This window comes from Scyliorhinus canicula, chromosome 17 (genome assembly GCF_902713615.1).
Source record: "Scyliorhinus canicula chromosome 17, sScyCan1.1, whole genome shotgun sequence".
Classification (NCBI taxonomy): Eukaryota; Metazoa; Chordata; class Chondrichthyes; order Carcharhiniformes; family Scyliorhinidae; genus Scyliorhinus; species Scyliorhinus canicula.
The window spans coordinates 131182146-131198129 of record NC_052162.1 but is presented as its reverse complement, the minus strand read 5'-3'; the positions used below and the strand labels follow the sequence as shown (position 1 = coordinate 131198129).

The 15984-nt window shown below is 46.5% G+C and overlaps 2 protein-coding genes across 2 annotated transcripts in view; one reads left to right on the top strand and one right to left on the bottom strand.

The window, feature by feature from the left end:
- Nucleotides 1–2135: 2135 nt before the first annotated feature.
- Nucleotides 2136–15984, bottom strand: part of LOC119951937 (zinc finger protein 721-like) — a 124346-nt gene continuing 110497 nt past the window's right edge. The window contains exon 4 of the mRNA XM_038775333.1: nt 2136–3927. Within this exon, the coding sequence (XP_038631261.1) occupies nt 2922–3927 (1006 nt within the window). The 3' untranslated portion in view covers nt 2136–2921. The remainder of the gene's footprint in view (nt 3928–15984) is intronic.
- LOC119951935 (zinc finger protein 239-like) lies at nt 6410–9370 on the top strand. The gene has a single exon (XM_038775330.1). It carries the CDS (start codon nt 7043–7045, stop codon nt 7715–7717), a length of 675 nt encoding a protein of 224 aa, XP_038631258.1. The 5' UTR covers nt 6410–7042; the 3' UTR covers nt 7718–9370.

Sequence of the window (15984 nt, the reverse complement as noted above, 5' to 3'; positions counted from 1 at the left end):
CGACTTTAGTGTCATCTGCAAATTTACTCACCCATCCTTCTACGCCCTCCTCCAGGTCATTTATAAAAATGACAAACAGCAGTGGCCCCAAAACAGATCCTTGTGGTACACCACTAGTAACTGGACTCCAGTCTGAACATTTCCCATTAACCACCACCCTTTGTCTTCCAGCTAGCCAATTTCTGATCCAAACTGCTAAATCACCCTGAATCCCATGCCTCTGTATTTTCTGCAATAGCCTACCGTGGGGAACCTTATCAAACGCTTTACTGAAATCCATATACACCACATCAACTGCTTTACCCTCATCCACCTATTGGTCACCTTCTCAAAGAACTCAATAAGGTTTGTGAGGCACGACCTACCCTTCACAAAACCGTGTTGACTATCTCTATATCTCTTATAAACCTTTCCAAGACTTCGCCCACAACAGAAGTAAGGCTCACTGGTCTATAGTTACCGGGGTTGTCTCTACTCCCCTACTTGAACAAGGGGACAACATTTGCTATCCTCCAGTCTTCTGGCACTATTCCTGTCGACAAAGATGACTTAAAGATCAAGCCAAAGATCAAAGATCAAACTGTAACATCTCGTTCCCACCACACTTTATCAGTTCTCATGACCACTGAACTAGGAACCTTGCCCAGATTCACATACTAACGAATGTGTAACGAATGTGTGTCTGGAGTTTTAACCTGATCATTCTCATGGTATTCCGCTGTTTTCACTGTCTGTCTGTTTGAACTGTGTGACCTGAGTGAAGCCATTTTGATCCTGAACCACTTTAATAAGCCATTTTGATTCTGAACCATTTATTCCTTTTAAACCTATTATATATTAAAACTACATTCCTATCAGTGTCTATTGATGTCATTAACTTGATGACCAGAGGCATTTGACCAAGACCCACGTAAGTGTCTGTGAACTAAAGTGGAAGCCCACGGTGTTGAGGGAAAATTATTGACATGGTTAGGAATTGGTTGAGTAGCAGGTGACAGAGAGTGGGGCTAATGGCAGGATGTGACTAGTGGTGCATCACAGGGATTTATGTTGGGTCTTCAATTATTCACATCATTTTTTTAACGACTTGGATGATGGCATAAGAAGTCATATATCCAAATTTGCAGACGATACAAAGTTAGGTGGCATCGTAGGCAGCCTAGATGATAGCATAAAATTGCAAGGAGATATTGACAGACTAGGATGGGCAAAATTGTGGCAAATGGAATTCAAGGTTAGCAAGTGTGAGGTTGTCCATTTTGGACCAATAAAGGATAGAATCCCTACAGTGCAGAAGGAGGCCATTCAGTCCATCGAGTCTGCACCAACCCTTTGAAAAAGCACTACTTCCAAGCTCACGCCGTTGCCCTGTCCCAATAACTCCTTAACGTAACCTACACATCTTGGCCCATCGAGTCTGCACTGACCCTCCGAAAAGCAGCCCACTCCCCCCGCCCTATTTCTGTAACCCCAGCTAACATTTGGGCACTAAGGGACAATTAAAAAAAATAATTAGAGTACCCAATTATTTTTTCCAATTGAGGGGCAATTTAGCGTGGCCAATCTACCTACCCTGCACATCTTTGGGTTGTGGGGGTGAAACCCACGCAGACACGGGGAGAATGTGCAAACTCCACACGGACAGTGACCCAGGGCCGGGATTTGAACCCGGGTCCTCAGCGCCGTAGGCAGCAATGCTAACCACTGTGCCACCGTGCTGCCACTAAGGGGCAATTTAGTGTGGCAAATCCACTTAACCTGCACATCTTAGGCCTGCAGGAAACCAGACCGCCTGGAGGAAACTCGGGGAGAACGTACAAACTCCACACAATCAGCCACCCAAGGTTGGAATCGAACCTGGGTCCCTGGCGTTCTGAGGCAGCAGTGCTGACCACCTTGTCGCCCCGAGCAGGATACTTTCTAAATGGGAAGAGGTTAAGTACAGTGGATGTCCAAAGGCACTTTGAGGTTCAGGTGCACAGATGTCTAAAATACTATGGATAAGTGCAAAAAATAATCAAAAAGGCTAATGGAATGCTAGCATTTATATCTAGAGGATTATATCATAATGACACAGAGGTTATGCTGCAGCTATACAATACCCTGGTAAAAGCCCTGGTTAGACCCCACTTGGAGTCACTGGGAGCGGTTCTGGGCCTCACACTTTAGGAAGGATATATTGGCCTTGGAGGGATTTACAACAATGATACCTGGATTACAAGGGTTAAATACAAGGAGAGATTACACAATTTAGACCTGTTTTCACTAGAATCTAGAAGGTTAAGGAGTGACCTGATCAAAGTCTCGAAGATATTAATATGAAAAGACAAGGTTGATAAAGGTAAACTATTTTCATTGGTTGGAGACTCTTAAAATTAGGGGGCATAGTCTGAAAATTAGGGCCAGACCGTTCAGGAGAGATGTTCAGAAGCACTTCTTCATAAAAAGGGTGAGAGAGGTTTGGAACTCTCTCCCACACACTGCAGTTGAAGCGAGACCAGTTGTTCATTTTAAATCTGAGATAGATAGATGTTTTAAGCAAACATATTAAAGGACATGGGCTAAAGGCAGGTATATGGAGTTAGGCCACAGATCAGCAATGATCTCACTGAATGGTGGGAAAGGTTCGAGGGGCTGAATGGCCTACTCCAGTTCCTATGTTCCTACAATACAATATATTTAATATCATAAACATTCATCACAACTGTACAAGATAAAATTAATACATCTTCTTCTGTGAATCATTTCAGTGGAAATGTGCCCTCACTCAAGAACAGTCAGTCCATGGGAAGGAAAATTGAGACACCAGCCAGTGCAACAGAAACACTCTGACCCTCCCACTTCACCAACTGTCAGAATTAACATGGTTCAGTCATGAGTGTGATTAACAGCAGCACAATTAGCAGAATCCAACCCCGCCATCACTTGTGAACTCGCTGGTGTTTCTGCAGGTGGGCTGTACTTCTGAATCCTTTCCCACACACGGAGCAGATAAACGGCTTCTCATCAGTGTGAACTCGCTGGTGTGTTAGCAGGTTGGATGAATTAGTAAATCCCTTCCCGCACACGGAGCAGACGAATGGTCTCTCCCCAGTGTGAACTCGCTGATGTGTCTGCAGGTTGGATAACTGAGTGAATCCCTTCCCACACACTGAGCAGGTGAACGGCTTCTCCCCAGTGTGAACTCGATGGTGTCTCCGCAGGTGGATTGAGTCAATGAATCCATTACCACAAACAGAGCAAGTAAACGGCTTCTCCCCAGTGTGAATTCGCCGGTGTCTGCTCAAGCTGGATGGATCTGCAAATACCTTCCGACACACAGAACAGGTGAATGGTCTCTCCCCAGAGTGAATTCGCTGGTGTCTCTGCAGGCTGGATAACTGAGTGAATCCCTTCCCACAGTCAGAACAGGTGAATGGCCTCTCCCCAGTGTGAACACGCAAGTGTGTGAGCAGGTTGGATGAATCCCTGAATCCCTTCCCACACACGGAGCAGATAAACGGCATCTCATCAGTGTGAACCCGTTGGTGTGCAAGCAGGCTGGATGGGTCAACGAATCCCTTCCCACACACGGAGCAGATGAATGGTCTCTCCTCAGTGTGAACTCGCTGGTGCCTCTGCAGGTTGTATTGACATCCAAATCCCTTCAAACACACGGAGCAGGTAAACAGCTTCTCCCCAGTGTGAATGTGTTGGTGTTTGCGTAGGCTGGATGAAGTAGTAAATCCTTTCCCACAATCGGAGCAGATGAATGGTGTCACCCCGCTGTGAACTCGCTGGTGTGTCCGCAGGTTGGATGAAGTACTAAATCCTTTCTCGCACTGAGAGCAAGTGAATGGTCTCTCCCCGGTGTGAGTACGTCGATGAGTTTCCAGCTCAGATGGGGAAGTGAATCCCTTCCCACAATCCCCACATTTCCACGGTTTCCCCATGGTATGGATGTCCGTCTTTTGGTGTTTTTCCAGTCACACGGATGTTAAAATGGCCGTTGGTTTTCCCCGTCCTAACGAATCGAGTTACTCGGTCCGATCTTGGATGTGAAGTTTGGTTTGAGATTTCTTACTGCAATTCCTCCCCTTTGAATATCCTGTGAAAGTTCACAAATGTCATCACTGTCAGTACAGCTCAGAAATTCAGAACAGACAATTCTAGTTGCTGCGTCACCTTTCTCATTCCCCAAACGCTGTAAATGTCCAGCCTCTGCTCCCTACCTCCACACACACATACTCACTCCCCCACGCACACACACACTCTGCTGCAAGTAAAAGGCGCCCTACCTATTCTCCTGAAGGTGCTAATTCATGCTGATCAACAGACCTGCACAGCATTTCCCGTACTCGATCGAGAGATCATAAGATTCTCAGGGGGTAGGCCATTCGGCCCATCAATCCTGCTCTTCTATTTAATAAGATCGTGGCTGATCGGATTGTGACCCTGAACTTCATTTTTTTCCTGTCACCCCTTGACTCCCTTTTCCAGCCTTGAATATATTTAATGATGCAGCCTCCACTGCTGTCTGGGAATGTACTTCCTTGCCAGAGATCAGAGTCCTCATTGATTTGAGTGCAAAGTGCAAGTTCTTAATATTATCCCCCCTCCCCCATCCTGTGATGTGAACCACCCTCCAGTGTGTGAAGCAGGATGGTGCCCGTTAACCTGGGCCTGTTCCCGGGAGGGAGGGAGGGAGAAGCTCGGCAGCTGCAAACCAGGGAGGTGACAATGATGGTGACGGGTTTGCGGACCCACAAAGTGTTTCCAAATCCTCCCACCCACCGCCTGACGCTGACTCCGCTTCTCCGGGACAAAGGCCTCTCTGCCTCTCGCCAAAGGCCTCGACTCCGCGCATGCGCACCCATGTCAAGCACTACGCATGCTCCAGCTCGCAGGTTGCCCCCTAGGAATGATTGACGGCTGTTCCGGACCAATAGGTGGATGGGGCGGGACTGGAGGAGCAGCTGGTCCTCCAACCAATCGGAATGAATGAGGGGCGGGGCTGAGCGGTCACTGAGGCACGCGCAGTGAGGGTAATGGCGATGGAGAGATTTTTGTTTCGGGTCCACGATCGGTCGCAGTTAGATGGAGGTGCGCAGGCAATGGTAGATCTGACAGGTTGGTGGAGAGCCAGAAAAACGTGGTTCTCAAATCTGAACCACGAAACACAACTTCTCGGTACCCGGTTTTTGCACCAAAAACGTCTCGTGATCGGGCTTGGTTAACGCGCGCCATCTTTGTAGTGGACAATGTGCCGCAATGCGCATGTCCGCCCGCCATCTTTGTAGTGGGCAATGTGCCTCAATGAGCATGCCCGCCCGCCATCTTTGTAAAGGGCAGGATTTTGAATGACTGGGAGGTGGCTGTTACCCATACCTCAGAATGGAGACAACTTGTCCATTAAACTGCATTAATGATTTGGGTAATTTGAGCCACCCATTACCCTGGTTTGCAAGCAAAAAAGCAAATTCTGCTCTCTGGATCTCCCTCCTGGGACATCCTGCCCCACGCCTTCAAAGATCTGTGGGTGTGTTCTTTGCTCTGGGTCTCAATCCATTTCATCCCTGATCACCTCTCCGCCATTGTCCTCTGCTTCTGTCTCAACATGAATGCGTTTTAACCATATTTTAAACATATTTAGCATGTTACTGTTACTTCTACCGACCATGTCTAAATGAGGTTTCCATCACTACTCAACCCCAACCATCTCACTACCTCATTCAGAGTCAGGAATTGTTTTTCCTGTGGCCACTTCTGAGCTATATTCGCCATCGAATTGACCACATTTTCATTCCCTGGAGTTCATTCTGCACAAAGTGAAAATGTGAAATCTGTTTCCCTCTCCAAGTATTTCTAGCATTTCCTCTTTTATTTCCAGATTTCTGGCAGCTGCAGACAAACAACGGAAAGAGCCAATTTGTAACAAGGTGGATCTGGAGGCAGAATTTAGTCCGTGACCTCCAGTATAGGTCTTTTTTTATTGAATCATTGAGTGATTATAATACAGACAGAGGCCATTCAGCCTGTCTTGCCTGTGCGGGCTCTCTGCAAGAGCAAATTAGCTCCTTCCACACCCCTGCCCATTCACTAACACGAGAAAGACAACAGCAGGGAGGATTGGATTGGATTGCAGCTCAACAGATCATTCAGTACATGGGAAGAAAAGGGAATTAAACAAAATACAAGAAAATACATAATAGGGCAACACAAGATATACAATGTAACTACATAAGCATTGGCATCGGATGAAGCATACAGGGGTGTAGTGTTAATGAGGTCAGTCAATAAGAGGGTCATTTAGGAGTCTGGTGACAGTGGGGAAGAAGCTGTTTTTGAGTCTGTTCGTGCGTGTTCTCAGACTTCTGTATCTCCTGCCCGATGGAGGAAGTTGGAAAAGTGAGTAAGCCGGGTGGGAGGGATCCTTGATTATGCTGCCCGCTTTCCCCAGGCAGCTTCCCCAGGGAGATTACAGAGAGAGAGAGAGAAAATCACTGAGGTGGAATAAACGGTCTTGATTATGATGCAGATATGTGGTTGAAAACCCATATTTAGGTGAAAGGTGACACTGAAGTGAACCGTCTGATTCACACAGTTCCCAGGGAGAGAGATGGAGCCACTGGTGAGGGACTGGAGTTTATAGCTGGGACTGAAGACAAGGCTTCAGTCTTGTCAATATTTAAATTGCGAGAGGAAATTTCTGCTCATCCAGTACTGGATGTTAGACAAATTAGGACGATGTGTTCCTTGGAGGGGAACAGAAGATGAAGATGTTCACATATACCTACTATCCTAGTCCTTTTGGATGGTACAGGTTGAGGGTTGGCAGACTTCTGTCAAGTTGTAGATATATAAACTCCATCTCCTTCACCCCTGCTGCTCCACATCGCTCTCTCTGTTTTTGCGGTTTCTCTCTCCCCTTTTCAGTTTGAAATCAATTTCACAGGACATTGGAAAAGGAAGCTGTTCAGTCGGGAAACTGAAACCAAGCGTCTTATCAGGATCTGACAGAGTCGCCAATATATCATCAGTGGAATATCATCAGATTTTGAACATGGAAGAAAACAGCACCCTTTACAGTGAGGAGAAACCATTCACGTGTTCTCTGTGTGGACGAGGATTCAGACAATCATCTGACCTGTTAAAACATCGGCGCAGTCACACTGGGGAGAGACCGTTCACCTGTTCTCAGTGTGGGAAAGGATTCATTCAGTCATCCAACCTGCTGAGACACCAGCGGATTCACACTGATGAGAGACCTTTTAAATGTCCAGACTGTGGGAAGTGCTATAAAAGTTCTGGGGATCTGAAGTCCGATCAACGTGTTCACACCGACGAGAGACCGTTCAGATGCTCTCACTATGGGACTGGGTTCAGGCGATCATTTAACCTCACTCAAGACCAGCGAGTTCACACCGGGGAGAGACCATTCACCTGCTCTAACTGTATGAAAAGATTTATTACCCCATCCCAACTGCGGACACACCAACGCATTCACACTGGGGAGAGGCCATTCACTTGCTCCAAGTGTGGGAAGGGGTTCACTTGTGCATCAGCTATGCTGGTTCACCAGAGAATTCACACTGGAGAGAAGCCATTCATCTGCCCTCATTGTGGGAAAGGATTCACTCAGTCATCCAACCTGCTGAGACACCAGCGGATTCACATTGATGAGAGACCGTTAAATGCCTGGGCTGTGAGAAGTACTGTCGAAGCTCCTGGGAACTGAAGTCCCGTCAACATATTCACACTGATGAATTACCATTCAGCTGCTCTCCCATTGGCACTGGGTTCAAACGATCATCTGACCTCACTGTACATCAGGGCACTCACACTGAGAGAGGCCGTTCACCTGCTCCGAGTGCGGGAAGGGATTCACTTGTTGTTCACGCTTGCTGACACACCAATGTGTTCACACTGCTGAGAGATCTTTTAAATGTCCAGTTTGTGGGAATTGCTATAAAGGTTCTGGAGCCCCGATGTCCCACCAGCTTGTTCACACTGTTGAGAGACCATTTGAATGCTCTCACTGTGGCAGTAGGTTTAGATGGTCATCTGACCTCACTGTACGTCAGCGCAGTCACACGCCGGAGAGTCCATTCACCTGCTCTGAATGTGAGAAAGGATTCAGTATCTCATCCCACCTTCAGGCACACCAGAGAATTCAGGCTGCGGAGAGACCGTTCACCTGCTCTGAGAGTGGGAAGGGATTTATTCAGTCATCCCAACTGTGGATACACCAGTGAGTTCACACACTGGGAAGAAACCATTCAATTATTCTGTATGTGGGAAAGGATTCACTTGTTCGTCCTACCTGCAGGTGCACCAGCGAGTTCACACTGGGGAGAGGCCATTCACCTCTTCCAAGTGTGGGAAGGGATTTGCTAACTTGTCCAACCTGGTGACACACCAGCGAGTTCACACTGATGAGTGACCTATTCAGTGCCGAGGCTGCGGGAAGTGCTGTAAACTTTCCGAGGAACTTATCTCCCATTGATGTGTTCATCGATTTGAACAAGTTCAGGTGCTCTCACTGAGGGACTGGATTCAGGCAAACATCTCGCCTCACAGTTCACCATTGCACTCACTCTGGGAAGAGGCCATCTCATGCTCCGAATGTGGGAGGAGAGTCAATTAGACAGACACCCTTCTGAGACACCAGTGGGGGAGGCCAATCATCTGCTGTGTGTGTGTGTGCGTGCATGTGTAGGGATTCAGTCATTCACTTCCTGTGTGTGGAAATGTTTCAACTGACCTGATGAATCACCAACTTGTTCACACTGGGGAAAGGCTGGGCAGAGATATGACGTGAGATTGATTCATTAATCATCCAATCTGTGGACACACCAGCGAGTTCACACTGGGCACAAATTGTCACAGTGTTGCTCCCTAAAAGCTAAATGTACTTTGCGTTTTACAGAATTATCTGTGTCACTTACTACAAGTGAAACGAAGAAGCAATGAGAGATCAGTTTAATGTTTTTTATTTATTTTACTTAACCTATTACAGACATAGACAATGAGATTACTGCATACCAATGGGAGGACTCATCGGAAAGATGCATGAGCACGTTATTCTAATCTGATCAATCTGTTTGAAGTCAGACCTGGTCGGGAATCCCAAGCTTCTGTATTGATCCCTTTTGACTTTAGTAGTGTGTTCTTAACTTGTAAACACATTCTGGTTATTTGTTTATCAAAGTGGAACACATGAACCCATTAATTCATCTAGTAAATGATGTAATGCTCTTTAGTCAGTCTGTGTGATATTAGACCATAAGACATGGGAGCAGAATTAGGCCACTTGGTCCATCGAGTCTGCTCTGCCATTCAATCATGGCTGATATTTTCTCATCCCCATTCTCCTGCCTTCTCCCCATAATCCCTGATCCCCTTATTAATCATGAACCTATCTATCTCTGTCTTTTTTTTTTAATTGTAGAGTACCCAATTCATTTTTTCCAATTAAGGGGCAATTTAGCGTGGCCAATTCACCTAACCTGCACATCTTTCGGTTGTGGGAGCGAAACCCACGCGAACACGGGAAGAATGTGCAAACTCCACACGGACAGTGACCCAGAGCCAGTATCGAACCTGGGACCTCAGCGCCGTGTGGCAACAGGGCTAACCCACTGCGCCACCGTGCTGCCATTTCTATCTCTGTCTTAAAGATACTCAGTGAATTGGCCTCCACAGCCTTCTCCGGCAAAGAGTTCCACAGATTCACCACCCTCTGACTGAAGAAATTCCTCCTCATCTCTGTTTTAAAGTAAGAAGTCTTACAACACCAGGTTAAATTCCAACAGGATTGTTTCAAATACTAGCTTTCGGAGCGCTGCTCCTTCCTCGGGTGAAAGAGCAGTGCTCCGAAAGCTAGTGTTTGAAACAATCCTGTTGGACTTTAACCTGGTGTTGTAAGACTTACTGTGCTCACCCCAGTTCAACGCCGGCATCTCCACATCTGTTTTAAAGGATCATCCCTTTAGTCTGAGATGGTGTCCTCTGGTTCTAGTTTTTCCTACAAATGGAAACATCCTCTCCACGTCCACTCTACCCAGGCCTCGCAGTATCTTGTAAGTTTCAATAAGATCCCCTCTCATCCTTGTAAACTCCAACGAGTACAGACCCAGAGTCCTCAAATGTTCCGGATACGACAAGTTCTTCATTCCAGGGATCATTCTTGTGAACCTCTTCTGGACCCTTTCCAAGGCCAACACATCCTTCCTCAGATACAGTGCCCAAATCTGCTCACTATACTCCAAATGGGGTCTGACCAGAGTCTTATACAGCCTCCGAAGTACATCCCTGGTCTTGTATTCAAGCCCTCTTGACATGAATGCGAACATTGCATTTGCCTTCTTAACTGCCGACTGAACCTGCACATTCACCTTAAGAGAATCGTGATCAAGAAGTCCCAAGTCCCTTTGTGCTTCTGATTTCCTAAGCATTTCCCCATTTAGAAAACAGTCTATGCCTAAATTCCTCCTTCCAAAGTGCATAACCTCACACTTTTCCACATTGTATTTCATTTGCCACTTCATTACCCACTCTCCTAGCTTGTCCAAATCCTTCTGCAGCCCCCTTGCTTCCTCAATACTACCTGTCTCTCTACAGATCTTTGTATCATCTGCAAACCTAGCAACAGTGCCTTCAGTTCCTTCTTCCAGGTCATCATGTACATTGTGAAAAGTTGTGGTCCCAGCACAGACCCCTGAGGCACACCACTCGTCACCGGCTGCCATCCTGAAAAATATTATCACTACTTTTCCTATGGTTTCTAACGGAATATCTCATCTCTTTCATAAAGACTTAATAATGTCTTTGCATTCAGTCCATCTCCTGACCCTCTGGCTCAGTGTCGAGAACATACATTGTCTGTCCTTTCAGATTATTTATCTCTTCCTGTCTAATCTTATCCTCAGTCTGACCTCTGAGAACCTGCTTCTATTGCGGGTTCTTAATTTTAATGTGTGTAAGTCTCATTACTGTTGAATAATGTTTATTAAAGTTATTCAGATCTTCTCCGCATTGCCTCCCTCTGTCTACATTCCCCACCATGACAGTCAATAAGGTTCTTATTTTTGTAGCTTCAAAACTTTTCTCTTGCTCAGTGCAAACATTTCCATGATATTCTTTCTCCTTGTAACCTGTTTACCTCAATTTCTGTAACATTGTGGCCTTTACACACATTGGTGTTTGAACCCAGTATTAGTCAGGTTGATGATATTTACCTTATGGAAGTATTCCTATGTTAGTGTGTACGAGTGTGATTTCCTGTGTGTGAGAATGTGGGTGTGTGTTCATGGGTGTGTCTGTACAGGACTGTGTGTGTGAGTATCTGAGAGTGTGGTTCTCTGTGTATGAGTATGGTTGTGTGTACAGGTCTGTGTGTGTGAGTATCTGCGAGTGTGTGTGAATGTGGTTCCCTGTGTATGAGAATGTGGGTGTGTTCATGGGTGTGTGTGTACAGATGTGTGTGTGTGTGAGTATCTGTAAGTGAGTGGCTGCTTCTCATCAGCTGTAACACAAACCTTCCTCGCTCTGAGCAAATGATGTTGGTTCACTGAGAATTCATCCAGTGATTTGAAAAGTGCCACTCGGATTCTTCATCTGAGACTCTTCCTGAGATATTCCCTTCAATCTGTGTTGAATGAATCCAACTCAGTAAAAAGGGACAGAGTAACAGAGGGCAGCACGGTAGCATTGTGGATAGCACAATTGCTTCACAGCCCCAGGGTCCCAGGTTCGATTCCAGCTTGGGTCACTGTCTGTGCGGAGTCTGCACATCCTCCCCGTGTGTGCGTGGGTTTCCTCCAGGTGCTCCGGTTTCCTTCCACAGTCCAAAGATGTGCAGGTTGGGTGGATTGGCCGTGATAAATTGCCCTTAGTGTCCAAAATTGCCCTTAGTGTTGGGTGGGGTTACTGGGTTATGGGGATAGGGTGGAGGTGTTGACCTTGGGTAGGGTGCTCTTTCCAAGAGCTGGTGCAGACTCGATGGGCCGAATGGCCTCCTTCTGCACTGTAAATTCTATGATAATTGGAGGCTGTCCAAAGGGGATTCACCAGACTAATTCCTGGGATGAGAGGGTTGTCCTATCAAGAGAAACTACGTAGTCTGGGTCTGTATATTACTTGGAGTTTAGAGGAGTGAGGGGTGACCTTATTCAAATATATAAGATCCTGAGGGGACTGACAGGGTGATGTTTCCATTGGTGGGAGAGTCTCGGAGAAGGGACATAGCTACAAGATAAAGCGCCGGTCTTTAAAACTGAGGTGCACAGAAATTTCTTCTTGCAGATGGTGTGAATCTCTGGAATTCTCTGTCCTGGATCATTAGAAATTTTTAACGTGGTGGTGGATAAATATTTGATAGATCGAGGAATAGAGGGCTAAAGGGAAATGGCACAGAAAAGGAGTTGGGGACAGCAGAGATCAGCCATGATGGGATTGAATAGCGGGGCAGGCTTGAAGGGCCTGGCAGCCGACTCCTGCTTCTATTTCTTGTGTTCTTGTTAAACTTCATAATTTATTTATATGAGGAAGTTCCTTCTATTAAAAATGCATTTGACGGCTGGTTTAGCTCACTGGGCTAAATCGCTGGTTTTTCAAGCAGGCCAGCAGCACGGTTCGATTCCCGTACCAGCCTCCCCGGACAGGCGCCGGAATATGGCGACTAGGGGCTTTTCACAGTAACTTCATTGAAGCCTACTCGTGACGATAAGCCATTTTCATTTCAAAAATGCATTTGACTACCTTTTTATGGTCGCTAAGTTACCACAATATGGATTTCAGCAATGCGTTTGACTAGGTCCCACATGGGAGATTGATAAAGAGGGAAAAACAATATAGGTGAGAATGTGATGCCCAAGGTTTGGGGGGGGGGGGGGGGGTGGGGGGATTGTTAATTAGGTTTGTGGATGACAGTATGGTTGGCAGGGTGGTTAATGGTGAGGAGGAAGATTTTAGCTTGTGGGAAACTATATACAGGATGGTCAGATGGAATTTAACCCTGAAAAGAGAGAGGTGATGCACTTTGGAAAGAGTAACAAGACAAGGGAATACCCAGTGAATGGCAGGACACAAGGAAGCTCAAGAGGAACAGAAGGATGTTGGGGTGCTGGTCCACAGAACCCTGAAGGCGGCAGGACAGGTTAATAGGGTAGTTAAGGTATACGGGACACTTGCTTTGATAGGGAGGTTATTTTGGAGCTGTACAAATATTTAGTTAGCTAGAATACAGTGTGCAGCTCTGGTCACCAAACTATTTGAGGATGCATCCTTCCATCCAGAGGGTGGTGGGAATCTGGAATTCACTGCCTGGGAGGGTCGTAGAGGTGGGAAACCTCGCAACCTTTAAATACTTGGATGAGAACTTGGAATATGATATCGTTCAAAGCTATCGGCCAAGTGCTGGGAAGCGGGATTAGTATCGATTTAGTGTAGTTTTGTCACTGCAGACTCGATGGGCTGAAGGGCCCCTTCTCTACTGTATGACTATGGATGTGGGAGAAGCAGTTTGCTAATTTAGTTCCAGTGGAGGAATGGAGAGGGATAGGGGGTGAGGTAGAGCTGGGTGTTGTCAGTGTACATGTGAAAACTAACACGGTACTTTGGGATGATGTCACCAGGTGGCAGCGTGTAGATGGGAAATAGGAGGGGCTGGGGATCGATCCTTGGGAAACACCGAGTACACGGACTTTGGTGAGGAAAGGATGATGGGAGATGGAGCAGTAATTTGTGAATGCGGTGGGGGGTCAAAGGTTTTGTTGAAGGTGATTTAAAGGTGAGAGAGACGGTGCCAGGAGAAAGAGAGACCAAGAGAACTGTTGACAATATCAGCTAAAATGGGGACGTTAGATGGTCAGCAGTTCAGTGAGAAGAGAGTCAAAGGAGGAGAAGGTGGGTCTCGTGAGCACGATGAGCTTTGGCAGGAGAGAAACTGGAGCAAGATGCGAGTTCAGAAATTGGCCAAACGCAGACAGTTTGGCCCAGAAGGCTCGTGGGAGGGAGGGAAGCAGCAGAGGCAGCTGATCAGATTGTCTCAATCTTAGTGGCAAATAAGCTCCTCACACTTGTTGCAGGTGAGGATGGAGGGGAGAAGGAGAGCTCATCAAAATTAATTAACTTGTGTCTCAGATATTTTAAAAAACTAGACACTGTTTGATTAACATGAATGTTATTTATTTATTATCCAGAATATTATCTCTCATAACTGAGTTGGAGTTTATTTACATCAGCAGCAACAAACCCCAATGAACATGGTTCAGTCCTGGACATGAGTAACAGCAAAATCCAATGTCTGGAGTTAATCGTGAACGTGTTGGTGCGACAGTAGGTTGGGAAGCTTAGTGAATCTCCTCTCCACACTTAGAGCAGTTGAACACCCCCCCCACAAGATGAAGTTGCAGTGTGGATGACTGACTGAGTCTTTTCCCACACTCTGAGCAGGTGAAAGGTCTCTCCCCTTGCTGAACTCTCTGATGCCTCTGCAGGGTGGATGAGAAAATGAATCCCTGGGCAGCACGGTGGCACAGTGGTTAGCATTGCTGCCTACGGCGCTGAGGATCCGGGTTCGAATCCTGGCCCTGGGTCACTGTCTGTGTGGAGTTTGCACGTTCTCCCCGTGCCTGCGTGGGTTTCACCCCCACAACCCAAAGATGTGCAGGCTAGGTGGATTGGCCACGCTAAATTGCCCCTTAATTGGAAAAAAAATAATTGGATACGCTAAATTTATTTAAAAAACAGAAAATGAATCCCTTCCCATCATACACTGAGCAGGTTTCTCTCTGGTGTGAGTGCGCCGGTGTGTTGGCAGGGTGGATGATTTAGTAAATCCCTTTCCACAGTCAGTGCAGGTGGATGTCTTCTCCCCGGTGTGACTGCGATGATGAATTTCCAGCTGGGATGGGAAAACCGAATCCCTTCCCACACTCAAAGCAAAGCTTTGACAAAGAGTCATCGGACTCGAAACGTTAGCTCTTTTCTTTCTCTACAGATGCTTGCCAGACCTGCTGAGATTTTCCAGCGTTTTCTCTTTCCCTTCCCACACTCTCCATATTTCCATGCTTTCTCCTTGTTGTGACTGTATTTGTACCCCAACAGGTTAGATCAGGCTTTTTCAAAGAGGGGGGTCATGGCGCACCCAGAAATTAACATAGATATCCCAACTACTGGGTCAGATCAGGATGGCAAACAGAAAAGGTTCCACGGAAATGGATTTTGTGAGGGGAGATATGGGAGAATGCATGGCCCAGGAGTGAGAAGCAGAGTGGACTGGCCGGCTGACAGACATACCCAACAGCATGGCAGACGGTTAGCTGTAATTTGGAACCATCACACGGACAAGACTGAAGCCGAGTAACGGGCGATCGGGTCATCATCAATCAATCCGACTCTTCACTGAACTGAAATCTTGCATTCAACTAAATTCAGTCACCCACCAAGAGACTCCGTTCCCATTTCTGTGGGGAAGCAGATACAGACCCCCACCCTGCAAGTCCTGCGCTTACACACTCTCTCTCTCAGTCCTCTCGTTGGAAGGAGCTTTTGGGGAGCCAAACACCAGGTTGGAGATTTTCCGCATCCATTCAAAATCTGCGAGGGGCAATAGGGGTTGGAGAAAACTGCCTTCTTTCTTTCTGGGTCTGGGTGTCGATTCTCACCCACAGGAAAACTCACTGAAATTTGAATTCTGTATTGAAAGGTTTAAACTGAAACCTGTCACAGAACAATCACACTCGGACTCTTTCACAACAGCTACAAAGGAAAATCCTCAGAATTTTATGGAAACTCGCTGCCATTGTCTGCACCTCCCCCCCCCCCCCCCCCCCCCCCTCCCCAAACATCATCATGCACTGTAAATGAAAAAAATAGTGATTATCAATCCGAAATGTAGCTTTTCCAAGTTTAAACCGGCATGATTTTGTCTTATTCTCGCAGTTTAATTTACAGCAATATTCTGGATTCACCTTCCCCAACCATTTATTAGCAAACTGC

Coding starts and splice junctions, on each gene's coding strand:
- LOC119951935 (XM_038775330.1), top strand. CDS start 7,043: ATGGAAGAAAACAGCACCCTTTACAGTGAGGAGAAACCATTCACGTGT.